This window comes from Pteropus vampyrus, unplaced genomic scaffold (genome assembly GCF_000151845.1).
Source record: "Pteropus vampyrus isolate Shadow unplaced genomic scaffold, Pvam_2.0 Scaffold354, whole genome shotgun sequence".
NCBI classification, from domain to species: domain Eukaryota; kingdom Metazoa; phylum Chordata; class Mammalia; order Chiroptera; family Pteropodidae; genus Pteropus; species Pteropus vampyrus.
In genome coordinates, this window is record NW_011889135.1 from 315,381 (window position 1) to 333,384 (window position 18,004).

General features: G+C 39.0%; 1 protein-coding gene across 1 annotated transcript in view; it reads left to right on the forward strand.

The window, feature by feature from the left end:
- Positions 1-18,004, forward strand: part of DOCK8 (dedicator of cytokinesis 8) — a 162,898-nt gene that overhangs the window by 95,470 nt on the left and 49,424 nt on the right. The window contains exons 22-25 of the mRNA XM_023522678.1: positions 4,563-4,712; positions 6,394-6,507; positions 10,059-10,214; positions 12,096-12,235. Coding sequence (XP_023378446.1) covers positions 4,563-4,712; positions 6,394-6,507; positions 10,059-10,214; positions 12,096-12,235 — 560 coding nt within the window. The remainder of the gene's footprint in view (positions 1-4,562; positions 4,713-6,393; positions 6,508-10,058; positions 10,215-12,095; positions 12,236-18,004) is intronic.

Sequence of the window (18,004 nt, forward strand, 5' to 3'; positions counted from 1 at the left end):
GTCTAGCATTTTCACGAGGAGCTTGCCCTGCAGATGGTGGTCAGCACTGGAATGGTGAGAGAAACAGTCTTCAAGTACGCCTGGTTCTTCTTTGAGCTCCTGGTGAGATTCTTGCATGTTTATACCTATGCTCAATGGAACTTGAAATGCACATTGCAGAAAGGCAGTGTAGTGTCCCACATTAGGAACCGACATTTTATCCACTGAGTCGCTCTAGCTGAACACCAAGGATCATTCCTTAAAATATAATTCTCCCTCACTGTTCTACCTTCTTCCACCAAAACTTGATTCCACCCTAAAAAATCTACCTCCAACCTCATTTCACCATCTTCACCACCCGCCACCTGATCAAGCCACCATCATCTCTCAGGTGCCTCTTGCAATAACTTCCTCTTTCGCCTGCCTGTATTCATTTTTGCCCTAGCCCACCCATTCAGCACACCGCTCCCAATACTAAGCAAACAATGTCACTGTCCTCTATAAGCCCTTCAGTGATTTTCAGACTACTGGAAATAAAACACACATTTTTGTCATGACTTACAAAGCCCTCATGTAATTCTGTTTGCTTCCATCTGTAGATAATGCATAATCTTAAACTGAGTTCATCTGTCATATTGCAAAATTTTAAAAAGGCAAGAAGCAAAAAACTAGAATTTTATAGTCCCAAAGGAAAGCAGTATCTCAGTTTAAAGAAGTATTGTGTCATTTACTCACACACGTGCATACATATGTACATACACACTTCACCTAATCAGTCTTAGATATTGTTTAATCGTTATATAAGCACTACAGTTGTTAGACTGAGGAACCAACCCCCTAGGATGGTGTTTCTCAAACTCCACTACGTGAAGATTCTGGTAGCAGCTCTAGAGGCTTTTTAATATGTCCTTGAAACATCAGTGAAGTCTGGGAGAGAACTACACTGAGAAGTTATCCCCATTGCACACAGTACCCTGAGGCTACATAGGGGTTTGTCCTGCCCTTTCAGCCAGTGAGGGGCAGAGCTTCAATTCTGCAATGCTGTAGTCCAGGTTCTATTCCTCTGCCGTTTTGCCTCTCCATGGAAGCTCAAAGTTATGAAACATTTCCTTCGCCTAACATATTTTCCACATGCAAAACCTTTATATTCAGAAGTCAGCTTTAGTGCAGTGCTGCGCTTATTATTCCGTTCCCAATCAGAATGAACTCAGCATTGCTAGGCCTGAGTGGCTCCACAGGGCATCTAAGAGCTCTCTTTTGAAGGCACATTCACATTCTCTGCAGGTGTAACAATGGCTCAGTCCTTCATATAATTCCAGTAACTACTGGCATCCCTGAAAAAAGGAAAAATAATAACATCTAAGATGTATCGTATATCTTATTATGTTTCTGCCAGGCACCATTTTAAGCATTACTTTATTTAATCTTCAAACGACCTTGAGGCAGGAGTTTTTTGTCATCCCCAGTTTATAGATGGGTTTGGGGGAAGGATGATGACCATAAGGAGGAGTCTCCAGATTCACCACAAGCTTCGTCATTACTGCTTTGCTGCCCCTAACTGCAGGAAGCTAAGAACCATGGAAAAAGTGAAAATTGCTTTTGATCTTGCACATTTATTTACTAGGACCCGGTGGGCCCAGGAGAGAAAGCAAAAGCAAAAGCGGGGTGTCCTCCTTTATCCGAGGAGTCCCTTATGCTAAACAGATGCGGTAGTGGGAAAAAAGCTCTTGCTGATCTGAGCACATGGAAGGGGTTGGTCAGCATGCAGATCACCCAAGGCACTGGATACCCAGGGTTCTGCGTGTTATAACCTAAGTCTACTAGGGTCCTGGCAGGACAGGGCTGGCATTACTCAAAGGGGTTAACTGAAAAGCAGAGTGTACGTAAGGTTACAAGAGCAGATAAGGGTTGGTGAGGTACCCAGGGAGCAGCAGATGCTGGAAGCCTTTATCTATCCTAGCTATAAAGAAGCAAGGGTAGAGAGCAGTGTACCTGGGCCCTAGAGCAAACTGGGGCAGAGGAGAGGATCCCCATGACAGGACCTTGAGTCTCAGAGAAATGTCGCCCCTGCCAGAGCCATGCTGTAGCAAAAATAAGGGCAGTGGAGTAGATAAATACCAGGGCCTCTCTCTCCTCCCAGACACTGACCCCTGCCGGTGCCTCCCTTGGCCAGCTCCTGCCAGAAGCCCAAGGACAAGAAAGCCTGAGAGGTATAGTCCATGGAGATAAGCTTCTCAAGGCTCAGAGACAGACAGAAAGGGGCAAGAAATAGATCCGAGGGCTAGGGTGGAGGCAAATGGAAACCGTTAGCCTCAACCAGAACTTTGCAAGGAAACTGGTTTCAGACTCAGACAGGGTGCCCAGTTCTCCACACATGGTTTGTGCATTTGCTTAATGGACACCCAGGAAGTTATTTATAAACCAAAATGGGTTCCCCCCGCCCCCACCCCCCAAAGAAGCTTGAAGAGAAAGACAGCCCTCTTGGGTTTAGCCAACAATCTGGGAAGTTTAACACTTCTCAGTTGTGTTAATGACCAAGCAGTAATGAACAACCACTTGGCATTAGAGCTGTTGAACATAGTCCTTGGGTGAATTTTACACTTGCTAATGAATAAATCCTTGTGCTTCTAGAAACTGCTGAGCCAGACTGTGGGGACCCAGAGGTAAATGGGTTACCTGATTTACTCAGGACGTGAAATTGTGCACCAAGAGGATCTTTAGAGGTGTCCCTGCTTTGAATGAGTCACAAAAGCCAACATGGGGGTGGGGTGGGCGGGAGAATATCTTCTTGTCTTACCCCACCCTACAAATAATGGCCCAAGTATCCATTAATATTTCTACTGGGTGCTCCACTCTGGAGATCCAAAGGACACAGTAGCTGGCAAGTTGCTGACAGTCTGGAAAGAGGCCACCAGTTGGAAGTACAATATTGTGAGAATTATTTATTTGGTTGTAAGGTGGCCAAACTCAGCACGTGAGAGCCGAATACAACAGTGCGTTCCAAAAGGGTGGTGCTAGGGTAGCTTAGCCAGCAGAGAATCAGTATTAGGGTAGTCCCAAACAAAGAGGCCTTGTCTTCCCACATCTTCTGTTAGCACAGTGAGAGAGACACTTTTGTCAGACAAAAATGGGGTCCAGCTCCCACCCTTTGTTCAGGCCCTCTCGCCAAGTGCATGAGACTCTATGGGGTACAGACACATCCGTGTGTCCTGAACCAAGAAGGACTTCACAGTGAAGAGAAACTATGGTTCTTACACTGGGCTTCAAGAGTTTAGATTCTTAGGTCTTTCTCAAGCTGGCTATATGATATTATCTTGAAAAATGAAACACATAAAGCTTGTCTCTTTTTCTCTTCTTAATTTACCTTTTCTTCTTTTTTTAAAAAAATCTCTGTTTGTGTCAGTGCTGATGAAAGTTGTCAGTCCTTCATTTTTAGAAACAGAAATCTGCCGCTATGCATAAAAGTTCTTCCATATAGCTCTTGGGAATAGTGGTCATTTTTTCCCCATACAACCATCTTTGACCCCTCTTCGTCAAGCCTTGACTTAGGGGGTTACTTTCTAACAAATGTGGGCAGTTTAACTTCCAGGGCCATTTCTTTCTGTGGCAACTCTCTGAATAGCTTGAACACGTTCATGAAAATGACCTCAGAGGGTAGGCATCTGACCATAAGAACGCCCAGTTTTTCCCATCAGACTGGTCCTGATAGCTCCAAGCATCTTCCAACCAGGACAAGACATAATCTCAAACTGTATCAAAGGGAGTCATTTGGACCCACGAATCTCCTGCCTCCAGAAAGAAGTCCAAAAAATAAACATAATCCTGATTGTAAATTGTGCTACGCATTGAGCTGGTGATATACTAGTCATAATACAATCACCAGTTGACACACAGGCTTTTATTTTAATGTATGTATTTTAAATATATAAACATATGTATTTTAAATATATGTAAAACAACTCAGTCTTATAGAACTCAAAACACAATTTTTCCTAGAGGCAATGCTCCAAAGAGTGGTTAAGTTTCTAGTTAGCATACTATAGACGTGTTTCTGGAAAAACTGTGCTCCTGTTTCAACTTGAAATCAAAATAGGAGGAATATTTCTCCCCATTACTCCTTACTATAGTTTCAGAGACAGAAATGACTTCAGCTTACATGAAAAACAGTATCATAAACTGTTCCTTTTTCTGTAACATGTTGTGTGCTATGGCAGACTGATGGCTAAATGCCTCTGAGAGCCCAGCCTAGGTCTGCCTTCCCCGACATAAGCAGTTGGAAAAAAAGGGAGTCTTATGACATGGTAGCTAAAGAATTAAGCTCCCTGACTTTGTCAGCAGCAATAAGGAAGCCCCCTGACTTGGGGTCAAGAAGAGGACACCCTTCCCACCCCCTGCCACCATGGTAACCATTTGTGTGTCAGGAGCATTTTTGAGTCCAGAGCCTGCTTGGGCAACCACCAGTGCAGATAAAGTGTTAGAAAGTCTGTTGTTAATGAGCTTTTCTTTCAGCCTTTTCCTCTTTTCTACAGTGTACAAGCAGGTCACTAACTTCTATGTTGACATTTCCCCCATCTCCTCTGTAGGTGAAAAGCATGGCCCAGTATGTACACAACATGGACAAACGGGACAATTTTCGGAGGACTCGTTTTTCTGACCGTTTCAAAGATGACATAACAACTATTGTTAATGTGGTCACCTCGGAGATTGCAGCCCTTTTAGTAAAACCTCAGAAGGTAACTGAATCATTTTATTTTTTGCTTTCTAAATTTTTTACCTTGAGGATATGTTAATTTTATAATCAAAGAAAAATAAGCATCATCTTAAAAACAGTAATTTAAATATAACTACCTATACATGACAACTAAATGCTGTGTCTTATATTGGAGGGGACTCTGGAGTGGGGCAAGGGGATTACTATAAAGAAATTGTAATAGTTTAAATTATTGGATCAATATAGAGATGAGAGAGAATATTCTTATTCTTAGGAAATACTCCCTGAAGTATTATGGGGTAAATGAGCATGATATTTGCAGCCTACTCTCAAATAGTTCAGAAAAAAAGTTATATAGAGAGAGAGAATGTTAAAGCTAATATGGCAAGATGTAAAATATTGATGAATCTGGCTATAGGAGTTCTTTGTACTATTTTTGCACTTTTTCTATAAATTTAAATTTATTTCAAAATAGAAAGTTAAAAAAACATAAAATGAAATAAAGCAAAAATTTAAAAGGTTAACTATAAAATTTGAGGCAGCAGTGATCATTATTAATGCCTTTGTCAATATGTAGAATTCATATAGTACCGAGGGCTCGGGAGGAGATTTCCATTTGGTTATTTCTTGTGGCAAACTTTATGAGAGCAGCAATAGAATCTGCATTTTGGCAGGCATGAAAAAATGAAGCATAATGAGGTAGATACATTTTCCAAAAGTCACATGGCTATCAGCAAAACCAAGACTGAAGATTCCAAGTTCAGAATATTCAAACAGTTACATAAACTACCCAGGAGTGGCCCATGTAGTAGCGTGAGGATTCGATACTCAGTGATACTATGGAAACTTCTTAATCAGGTCTCCATTCATGCCAGTGGCTGGTCAGCTTGGTCTGAATATGCAAACTGCACATCACGACGAGAGGAAAAATATTTTCAAGTTATAGTTTTAATAGAGTCAGAAGAAATTGATTTATCATTCTGAGAATAAGAAACATGACGGTGAAAAAATGAATCCGTAATTGCTCTGAAATGCTGTAAAATCCCTCATAAATATGAGCCTAAAACAAAACCCTGGCCTCAGTTCATGCACAAGAGTTCACTCTACCATGTCTGACTGTGACCTCTCTTACTCTAAGGATGTTAATTAGAGAAAAAAAATCCTTAGATAAAAATGGATTATTTTATCATGATTTGATCTTCTGCAACAATCCTTACAAATTAAGACTCTGTCTCATTGAAGACAGTAAATATATTTCAAGTTAGTTTTGCCAAAACAGTAGTTATCAGATTTAAATAAATTATGGTAGAACTATATGAAGAAATATGAAAACTACAACGTAAGAAAATGTTGATAATATAATGTTAAATGAAAAAATCTAGGACCCAACTTTGTATATAGAGAATGAGCTCAATTACATACATATAAATATGCATGTAGGGAAAAAAAGACTGGAAGGAAATGTACCTAAATATCAACAGTAGCTAAAGAATTGCTTGATTCAACCTAACACTCATGGCATCAGTTAAATTCTAAATTACATTTGCTACAATTGTACAGGGCTACCTGCTTTGCCCAGTGTCTCCCAGAGAAACACTGACCATAAAAATAGAACCTGCCTTTCCCAACTTTCCCACTGGGGACCTGGGAGTTTGTCACCAGCGTTTACCACAAAATGATTTGAGTGTATGTTTGTTTTCAAGGAAAATGAACAGGCAGAAAAAATCAACATCAGCCTGGCTTTCTTCTTATATGACCTTCTCTCACTCATGGATCGTGGCTTTGTGTTTAACCTCATCAAACATTACTGCAACCAGGTGAGTGTTCCTTCAGACACAGCCATGTTGTTCCCGGTTCTTTATCGTCTGATGTGATGCTCATTTCCATGGAATGCTCCCTTAGTCATTGCCAGGTTAGACAGTTTGACTTGTACCTTCTAGGTGTTGTATTCCTAGATACATTGGTTTGCATGGATTCCTGGAACATTTATCAACCCAGCACAGAAGAGTCAAAAAGTTAATCTATAAAAATTGAAATTTATAGTGATATGATCTACTTTCTTTAATTTAACATTTAACAGAAATTACATGACTATAGCATTCAGTCTTTGACCAGGTATAGAAATCAATGTATGAGATATCTTTTCATATATTAGGGTAACTAATTGAATTGCAGTCATATAATTCTGACTTTAAAGAACCCTGATAAAATACAAGAGACTGAATTTCACGGAGCACAAAGCAGATATTTTGTAATCTAAGAGTATCTATCTCATCAGTGCCGTTTCTCCCAATTTTTAAAAGAAATTCTTGTGTTCACATCCCCTTTAAATTGTCCCAACAATAACAGTATAAGTAGCAGTTATTGTTGCCAGTCCTTTTCTTCCATATTCCTATTTTAGCTACCACTACACTATCATTGCCACTATCACTACTACCCACCACCATTGTCATCACCCCTGATTCCCACTGTAACTGTCACCCACCATCTCCACCAGCATCACCACCTATCTACCACCTCTGCCTTCACCGTCATTGTCACCAACACTGGTTTCTTCCTGTGGACCAACCATACTGTTAAGCACTTTATAGCAATCATATCATTTAATCCTTGCAATGTGTTTTTATTAACATATGCAGATGATAAAGCTAAGGTTTTTTGTCCAGGGAAGAAAGAGCTATGTTTGCCTACCTCCAAGGTTCAGTGAATGAATCACCCTGTTCTACCAGGCCTGGCCCTCTACAATTAATCCCTTCAAGTGTCCTTGAATAAGTCTTTCAACTTCTGTGGCTCTCATTTCCTCATTTGTAAAATAAAAGGATCTCCCCTCCCCCTGACTTTTCTAAAGGAAATCCTAATAAGGAAGCCGGTTTATAAAAAAGCGAATCCTAAGGAAACAAGTCCCAGAGCACCAACGGCTTGTGCACCCTGACCTGGTCCTGCATGCATCTTCTGTTCCATGTTCCACCAGATTGCAGTGGTGGGGGAATATGCCATTGCTCTTTGCCATCCTTATTAGGTGTTTCAGATGACAGGTCACTGAATGAATTGCAAATAGAAATTAATCCATTTTTCAAAACTTTAAGCTACATACATGGAAAGGAAATACTAGAAACCCCACTATAGGTCCTAGTGTAGCTGCTGTTAAAGAAAAATATCATTCGTGATACCTGTTAAACAGTAAAGCCAACTTTATTCAGGACTGTCACAATGTGTATAGGGACTACCGCGATGGGATTTTATAGTGGAGGAGAGAGATTGGGCTCAACACAGAATACAACAAGAAAAAATGGGCCTTTATAGCCAACAAGCAGGTTGGGGAGGAGGTGGTTAGTGGATGAAAAATTACTAAGTGGAAACATCAGGGGTAATTTATCTCTTTTTTCTCCCTCTTTCTAGTCTCAATGTCCAGAGAGCATTAGACTAGGAACCTGGAGACCTGTGTTCTAATTTCACTTTAATTGCCATTAAATACTTCTGTGATTTGGGGGGCTGGGGGGGATGGGGAGGCTTCAACATTTGGGACAGTAGCTTCTTGATCTACAAAAAGACAAGGACGGATTAGATTTATCCAGGTTTCAATGTTTGGATTCTATACTCTATGTCTGCCAGTGACATCCATGGATATTGTTTAGCATAATAAGTAGCACACCAGCCAAAAAAGATCACTGACCCCAGTCCATGGTGATTTAATTCATTGATCTCACCTATCTAGATATAGTATAAATATCATACTTGAGGCAAGTTCTATTCTTCCAATGGCCTCTGTTTTTATCATTTTGCATAACCTGATTCAAACATTCTGTCATGTTTTCTGTCATTTATAGACTTTGTGACCATGAGTATAAACTTAGCCTTTTATTACCAGTCACTAACAATAGAAAACTCTAGTTTTTCAGTTGTTCCATGTCACTTTCAATGTCAGCACTCTGCCCTGGGGTAGGACCATTGAGGCTACCACTGTGGGTCTTGACCTTTGGGGAGGATATTTCAGGAACTGCACCTTACTCTATTCTAAACGTTACCAAAATTATTTTTGAAATATCTGACTTTAATGAAGTCGCAAAAGACCTATAACAGATACCTCCACTGTGGCTTCCTTCCAAGTGCAGACACTTTGTGCTTTCATGTTCCGATAGCTGACATGATCCAGTAACTCTCTGTGAATGACCATTAAGCGATGGGCATAAGATCGAATTCTAATCAGTTCAATTTGCTGGTGACCCCTTTGGTCCTTAATCAGCCAGCAATGCACATTGATAAGAATATGTGTTCTGGACATCGTTCTTACACTAAAATCATGTGTTTTATTTTTTACATAGTTCACTATGGTACTCATTTGTTTCAAATAAATGTCTATCTACAGATTGAGTCTATAGGCAAAATGCAACAATACAATGGCTTCTCCTAAAAAGGTTGAAAATATTTGCTCCTTTAAATTATATAATTTATAAAACTGCTCTTAATATGCATGAAGAGGAGGCATGTCCAAGGATGAGATGCTGGTTTCTGGTGCTGGAGTCAGAGAATGTTTATGATGATATATTAAAAGGTTCAAGGTCCATCAGGATTCTCCTTTCCCTACTTTGCCTTAAGAGAAGCTGTCTCCGAATCACAGCCTTTAGAGTCTGGATCCTTCAGCTGTCAGCTCACCTGAGGGAAGCAAGGGACCTCTTCCAGACTGTCATTTTTGTCAGCATTTCATTGCCCATTTTATTGTTTGTTTGTTTGTTTAAGGGAAGATTTTTCCTGAAAACTCTTCCAGCTTTTTCTTTTTCCTCTACTTCCTCCTCTCCCACTTTGAGGCAAACTCCTTGGCTTTTTTTGTGGGACTACATACTTTTCTAAGTAATTTGATGCTCCCATCCAGGGAACTTGATTTGAGATCTTCCCATTCAGGCCTTTAATTGGAAAATACAAAAGACCACTTGTGGCATTAAAGTCATCCAGTCATATTCCATTAGTTTTGTGTGGCCCCATGTGGGGTCAACTCCTTTCATTTAGTTTCTTGGACACAATGGGGTTCTTGTAAAATTAATTATATTGTGTTACACTGAAGACATACCTCCAGATTATTTCCAGCAGAGGCTTGCTGTGGTGTTATATAGATTTGACAAAGCCGGGGGTCGGGGCAAGAACCCTCATTTTGGACAGCTGTTAGGCTAGAATCATTAAAGGGAACAATAATGGATGAAAACTTATTGGACCTCCCTGTAATGCAGAGTTTGCCATCTGTTGCACTGTCTCGTTCCTTTTTATTAGATTGATTGCCTTAATCTGGGGAGAATGGATAGTTTTATGTCTGTCAAGCTCAACTCCATTTACCTTATAATAAACATTTCTTTCCCCTTCTCATTTTTCTTCCCAGCTGTCAGCTAAGCTGAACAACCTTCCGACGCTCATTTCCATGAGGCTGGAGTTCCTGAGAATCCTCTGCAGCCATGAACATTATCTCAATCTGAACCTCTTCTTTATGAATACTGATACTGCTCCAGCATCTCCTTGTCCCTCCATATCCTCCCAGGTAATCAGCTAACTGAAAGAATTATCCAAGCTATTCCATTTACTTAGCTCAGTTTAGTCATTTATTCCTATAAAGTTTGATCTTAATTAGAAGAAAAATCAAGCAATTCAAACAGATGAATTGATCCAGATACACACAAGTATGCTACCCAAAGTTGTACAAGCTAATTGATTGGTTTCTTTCTAGGCTCTAGGGTCCCTGCTGAGGCCAAGCAGAGCAAAGAATCCATATACACTATGAAAATTTAGCAATTTGTAGAAAAGTCACATATCTCCCTTAATCGTCTTTCTACTTCAGCTTGATAGTGTTCTTTGCTCACTTCCCTTTTCCTAAACTCCAGCACCATAAACTTTACGAAATTGCAGGTTTTTGTATTGATTCCAAAGTGATCTAATAGTGGTTTTTAACATAGATATTATATCTTTGAACTAGCTCAGAACTTTTTGCTAAAACTATTACAGAATGGACTTCGAAACAAGATGAGTGCTACCTTGAATCATATTCCAGATTATTTTGTTCCTGAAGCACTGAAAAAAAAAAAAACATAAACTAATCAAATAGCCGTTTTACAAAAGGTATATTTCTAACAAGTCTTGTTCTTGATCAGCCTACAAAAGTAACACTTGTAATAATATTTAGAGACAGGGCTTTAAAGACATGGCGGATCTTCTTTTGTAGAACTGTATTTCACCAGTTAGGTTCATTGGGCCCCAGGTTCCACAGGATGTTAAGAGGTAGTATGCAAATGCAGGATTCCAAAGTCAAATCATGATTCCGAAGTCTAACAGGTTTCTTTGCTGAAGGCCATCCAAGAGTCTCTAACTTGTTCATGTAAATTGTAAATGTCCCAGTGGAGGAGGAAATGGAAGGAGGTGTAGGATAAGCAAGCAGTGAATCCCAAAATGATTTGACTCCGGAAACTCTTTGTTTTTCCTCCACAGATTTCTCAAGGGACTCTTTTCTTCTAGAAAAAACTTTAAGGAAATGCTATAGTCACATTCCATTTATAGGGAACAAATCAATAGCTCAGAGCAGCAGGCAAGATTTCACAATCCTAGGTTCTATTTCTGTTGCACATAGCACAAAGATAAAGGTTTGCCTTGTTAATTTTTTTAAAAAAATACCCTTGACCATTTATGCCAAATGACATGAGCTGGATAGTAGCTACGTGACCATCTGAGTGTGAACTGGGGAAGCTCTGACTTACAAGCAGCAATTCCAACCGTTCTAACTTTGCCCCAGATCCTCTCCCACATTTCCCTTCTGACTACATCAAGGAGTTAGCAAACCCAGGGGCAAGGCCCAGCTTCACCAAAACGTAAAGGGTTTCCAGAGACATTTTACATTCCCTTAGTGAAGTATAAAATGTGCTGTCAAGAGCACAGAAATTGCCTATGACTGGTAAGTCGGATACTTCCCTGCCTGCCACGGCTTCTAGTTTCCAGGCCAGCAAAATTCAGTGTACCTAAGCCATATTTAGAAGTACTGCTTAGTAAATAGGGGCCTCAAATAAAGGGGGCAGTTTGTTATAGAGGAATTGCCTGCTCACAGCTACAGTGTTGGATCCAGTCCCCATTTCCCTATCCAATTGTTATCCTAGGATTTTAATCTTCAACTTTTGATTGCGTGGAGGGCATGTTACTCATTTTGTAACAGACCCTGAGTGCTTTATTTTCTTTTTTTTCCAATGGGCAGTCTTTCATCTGTGGGAACAGGAAAGCAAAGTGTTTCCTCATCTGTAACGTGGGGATAATAGTGGTACCTGCTTCACTGAGTAGTGCTTACAAAGCCTGGCCATAGCACATGCTCAATAAATACCAGCACTTGTGATTTTAACTCTAGTTCTTGTTACTCAAAGAACGGCTCCTTGCATTTCTGTAGAACTCAAGCTCCTGCTCCAGTTTCCAGGACCAGAAGATTGCCAGCATGTTCGATCTGACTCCGGAGTATCGCCAGCAGCACTTCCTCACCGGGCTTCTCTTTACTGAACTGGCTGCAGCCCTGGATGCTGAAGGGGAAGGGTATGTTTCTGACATTCAATATGGAATACAGAGAAAAACAAAACACGAAAAGATGCTACCTCCTGAAGTTTGCAGTCCAACCTCATGCTTGGCAAAAACTTTACCGCTACCAGTTTCAAAAAGTAGAAACATCTGTCTTTTGAGAAAATGGTGCCAACAGGATTGTGAAAACACATGGGGGAGGGAGAGAAATAAAACGGCTTTTTTCAGCCACTTATTTATTAAGAAGAATTTACTGATTCTACTACTGCAGCTTCCCAGGGATGCTTGATTAGTGAACCCTTGGGAACAGAGCCATTTTTAACAAATGGCTCTGGGTGATCTGTTTGCACACAGTTAGCAGCAAGATGCCACCTGGCTCAATGCTGACAAAAAAGTGGCTGCTAATGAGAAAGCAGTTATCCTATGTCCAGATTTGCAAGGTTTCTTGCAAAGAAATGCTCCCAGGCTAAGAGATGGCACAAGTTCAAGGCTTATAAATCCTTTCACCTCTTATAACCCCTATCACCCAGGCACATGTGGCAGTATCCAGCCTTGAATTCAATGGACCAGGGGGTGGTAGACCACTTCCTTCTTTTTCCCTTCTCTCTCTGTACTTCATGAGCTCATAGGATCAGAAAAACACCACATACTTGATTTGACAGTGCCTTCCAAAATATTATGTTCTACACAACAATTACTGAAACCCTACATGGGGCAGACACAGTTGAGTATTGGAGTGTATTAAGGATATAAAAGTGCATAATTCCCTGCCCCCAGAGAGCTTACCATTTAGGGACTCAAATCCCAAGAACATTAATATTGGAAAATGATTTAGGGGTAATCCTTTTGGTGTTCAGTTTAAATTTGCATAATTGAAAGAACTTACCCAAAGTTACATGGTGTTCAGTTTAAATTTGCATAATTGAAGGAACTTACCCAAAGTTACATAGCAGAACCGCACCTTGAGCCATGGTTTCTTGTGCCCCTCCCCAGGGCTCACTTTCCCATACCACACCATTTCCCTGCCTGTGAAACCTATTCCTATGGCTTGTCAATCTTCTTCTGCTGAAGAAGTTTCTGGAATAAAGTATGCTGATTAGTGGCAGTGTTGCTGTATGTTACAGATTTTTGTCTACTAGAAGATCTCAGGTTCTCTCAAAGAGCTTATAATTTAGTGAACAAAACAGGACATTCTTACATGAAAAAATTACAAGAGCATATCTGAGTTTGTGTAACCGTGATAACAAAAGTATTTTAAGCGCTTTGGCCATAGTGATATTGCCTAAGTGAATGTACGTTTCTGGCTCCTAGTAGATCAGTATAGGAAATCTCACGTTCTTAGCTCTAAATTCTATCTCCTTCCAGAAATGCAGGTCTTAAGTATTCATTTTTTAAGGCTTCAATTTCATCTTCTCTTAGTCCTGACTAAAAATTTCTCAATTTTCTCAATAGAAGGTTCTATTCCATAACTAATATAAATTTACACAACAACACAAAGTGCCCTGATACATTCTGATAAGGTGCTAAGGAGATTTGAGCACAAACACACACACACACATTTTTTCTTAATTGTCCTTTAATATCACTGATTTACATGATTTCTGAAAGGACTCTTTAATATTCACATTAGCAGTAATTTCTAATTTTTCATTTCCCTTTGGTGGGATGTCTAGGAAAACAGCCCTGACATTTATTTTGATTCCTTGTAAAATTGTCGCTGTTATTTTACTAGCAACAGAGTAGAATATGTTCAGAGATCATCATGTAATTATGTTCAGTCAGATAGGTACATTCTTCAAACACACACACACACACTCACACACACACACGCACACACACACGCACCTTTTCTACCCCCCAGAGAGTAATTAATTAAGAGTGTCACATGAAGAATGTCACTCCTTTGGCAACAGTAATCCCTGATTTCTGGATTGTCAGTTACTCTCCTAGAAAGTCATTGGAAATACTGTCACAAACTTTACTTTGTGGGCTAAAACCTCAGAAGGATTTCATCCTTTAATAATACTTCTTCTTGATCAGCACTTCCTTTTGCTGCCAAGACAATTGGTAGATTCACCAATACCTGCCCATCTGCGGTGCAAGGGCCAGTGGGACACATCTCAGTACCTGGACTCCAGAAAAGAGCCACAGCTCCAGTTTCTAATGGGTCTCCCTGCCACTCCCCTTACCTGAAGCTGTCCACAAATATCTACATATTTTTATTAAATCTATAGTGTTTTTCAAGCATGTGAAAATTATCTGGCGTCTATGTTACACTACCAAACGTTTAAAGAAGAATTAATTCCAATCCTTCACACACTCTTCCAAAAAATAGAAGAGAACACTTCCCAACTCATTCTATGTGGCCAGCATTACCCTTATATCAAAAGCAGATAAAAACATCACAAGAAAACTGCAGACCAATATGAATATGTATAATTATCTTCAACAAAATACTGGCAAACTGAATCCAACAACATATTAAAAGTATTATACACCATGGTTAAATAGAATTTATCCCAATAATGCAAAATTAGTTTAACATCTGAAAATCAGTTGACATAATATACTACATGAACAGAATAAAAGACAAAACCCACTCAGTCATCTCAATAGATGAAGATAGAGCATTTGACAAAATCCAGTACCCCTTCCTGATAAAAACACTCAACAAACCCTATAGGAATATAAGAGAATTTTTTCAGCCTGATAAAGGGCATCTGTGAAAAACCCACAGCTAATGTTATTATTAGTGAAAGACTGAATGCTTTCCTTCTAAGATCAGGACAAGAATGTTTTACTCAACATTGTACTAGAAGTTCTACCCAAGGAAATTGGGCAAGTAAATGAAACAAAAAGGCATCCATATTAGAAAGGCAGAAATAAAATTATCTCTATTCACAAATGATTTGTTTACATAAAATCCTAAGGAACCCACTAAAAAACTATTAAAGGTAATAAATGAGTTCAGCAAGGTTTTAGGATACAAGATCAATATACAAAAATTTACACACTTGTGATGAACAATCTGAAATGAAATTAAGGAAACAATTCCATTTAAAATAGCATCAAAAAGAATAAGATTTTTAAGAATAAATTTAACAAAAGAAGTATAAGACTTGTACACTGAAAACTACAAAATGCTTTAGAAAGAAAGAGATCTAAATAAATGGAGCATATTTATGTGGGCAAATAATTTTTGACAAAAAAGCCAAAAACATACAGCCTCTTCTATAACTGGTGCTGGGAAAACTGGAAAGCCACTTGCAAAGAATGAAGCTATCACCACACACCAAAATTAACTCAAAATGGATTAAGGACTTGAATATAAGACCTGAAACAATAAAATACATAGAAGAAAATATAGGAACTAAACTCAAGGACCTTGGACTTAAAGAGGATTTTATGAATTTGACCTCAAAAGCAAGGGAAGTAAAAGCAAAAATAAACGAATGGGACTACATCAAACTAAAAAGCTTCTGCTCAGCAAAAAAAAAAAAAAAAAATCAACTGTCGGAAACCAGCCGACCAAGTCAAACCAGGTCCCTGAATGGGGGAGCGGGGACTGAGAAAAAAGAGAAGACAGACAGGGTGCAGGAGGGAGAACAGATCTCACAACTGTCTCTCCGAGTTTATTTCTTATGCTCCTTTTTATACATAATCTGTTCCTTTGTGTATCCCAAGATAACATAATTAAAGTAACATCTTGAAGATCAAGGTACAATCGAAACTTCCTTTGACACTCCCTTCGACACTCCCTTTGACACTCCCTTCAACACTCCCTTCGACACTTCCTTTGGCTATTCTTAATCTTCTTCTTCCTGGAATTCCTCAGAACCAGCCTTTTCCCTTTTTTATGCAAGCAGGCCTCCCGAGATAATCCATGCACTCCTTTTAATTTTGGGAGCTTTAGCTCCCTACAATCAACTAGGTAAAGAGAGAACCATCCAAATGGGAAAATATATTTGCAAGCAACACCTTCGATAAGGGCCTAATATCCAAAATATACAAAGAACTCATACAACTCAATAACAACAACAACAACAACACAAATAATCCAGTCAAGAAATGGGCAGAGGACTTGAACAGAAACTTCTCCCTAGAAGACATACAAATGGCCAACAAATATTTGAAAAGATGCTCAACATTGCTAGCCATGAGGGAAATGCAAATCAAAACCACAATGAGAGACCATCTCACATCCGTTAGAATAGCTATAATCAACAAGACAAGTAATAACAAATGTTGGAGAGGATGCGGAGAAAAAGGAACCCTCACACACTGCTGGTGGGACTGCAAATTGGGACAGCCACTAGAGAAAACAGATTGGAGTTTCCTCAAAAAACTAAGAATTGATCTACCATATGATCCAGCAATCCCTCGACTGGGTATTTACCCCAAAGACTTGAAAACCCATATCCGAAAAGATATTTGCACACCGATGTTCATAGCAGCATTATTCACTGTGGCCAGGACATGGAAGCAACCGAAGTGTCCTATGATGGATGATTGGCTAAAGAAGCTGTGGTACATATATACAATGGAGTATTACTCAGCCATTAGAAGAGAAGAAATACTGCCATTTGTGACAACATGGATGGACCTCGAGAGAATTATACTATGCGAAATAAGCCAGACAGAAAAAGTTGAAAATCACATGATATCACTTATATGTGGGATATAAACCTAGAAGCAACAAATGAACAGGACAAACAAACAGAAACTCATGGACATGGACAATAGACTAGTGGTTACCAGAGGGTAAGGGATGGAGGACGAGGGGGTCAAATATAGGGGGTAAGGGATAGGCAAAGTGGGTAAAGGGGATAAATATATGATAGCTGAAGGAAACTGGACTTTGGGTGGTAAACACACAATAGCATATATAGATGTGAAATTATAATGTATACCTGAAAATTATATAATTGTATTAACCAATGTTACCTCAATAAACCTAATTAAATAAATAAATAAATGCAGAGATACGGCATATTCATGGATCAGGAGATTTAATATTAAGATAGCAATACTCTCTAAACTGATCTACAAATTCAATGCAATTTCTTTCAACCTTCTCCCTGGCTTTTTTACATATATTGACAAGTTGATACCAAAATTCATGTGGAAATTTAAGAGACCCAACATAGCCAAAGTAATCTTGAAAAAGAATAACAAAATTGGAGGACTCACATTTCCTGATTTCAAACCTAGTCATTAGAAGGCAAAAGTAGTCAAGACTATGGTTCTGAAAAAAAAAAAAAAATAGACATACAAATCCATGAAACTGAATTAAGAGTTCAGAAATAAATCTTTACATACAGAATTGATTTATTTTGGCAAGGGTGCCAAAAAAAATGTGATGGGGAAAGGATAGTGTTTTCAATAAATGGTACGGGGACAACTGAATATTCACATTCAAAAGAATGAATTTACCCCTGTCTCACACCACATACAAAAGTTAACTCAAAAGGAGTTAACTTGGATCAAAGACCTAAATATAGTGCAAAAACTATAAAACTCTTAGATGAAATCATAGGGGTAATCTTTATGAAATTGGGTTAGGTAATGATTTCTTAGATCTGACACCGTAAGTATGAGCAATAAAAGAAAAAATAGATAAGTTTGATATTATTAAAATTAAAACTTCTATGATTCATAGGATATCATCAAGAAAGTGAAAAGAAAGTACACAGAATGGAAATCATAGATCTAATAAGGGATTTGTATCTAGGATACATTTTTTAAATCTTACAATTCAAACATAACCAAATTTTTTAAAGGGCAAAG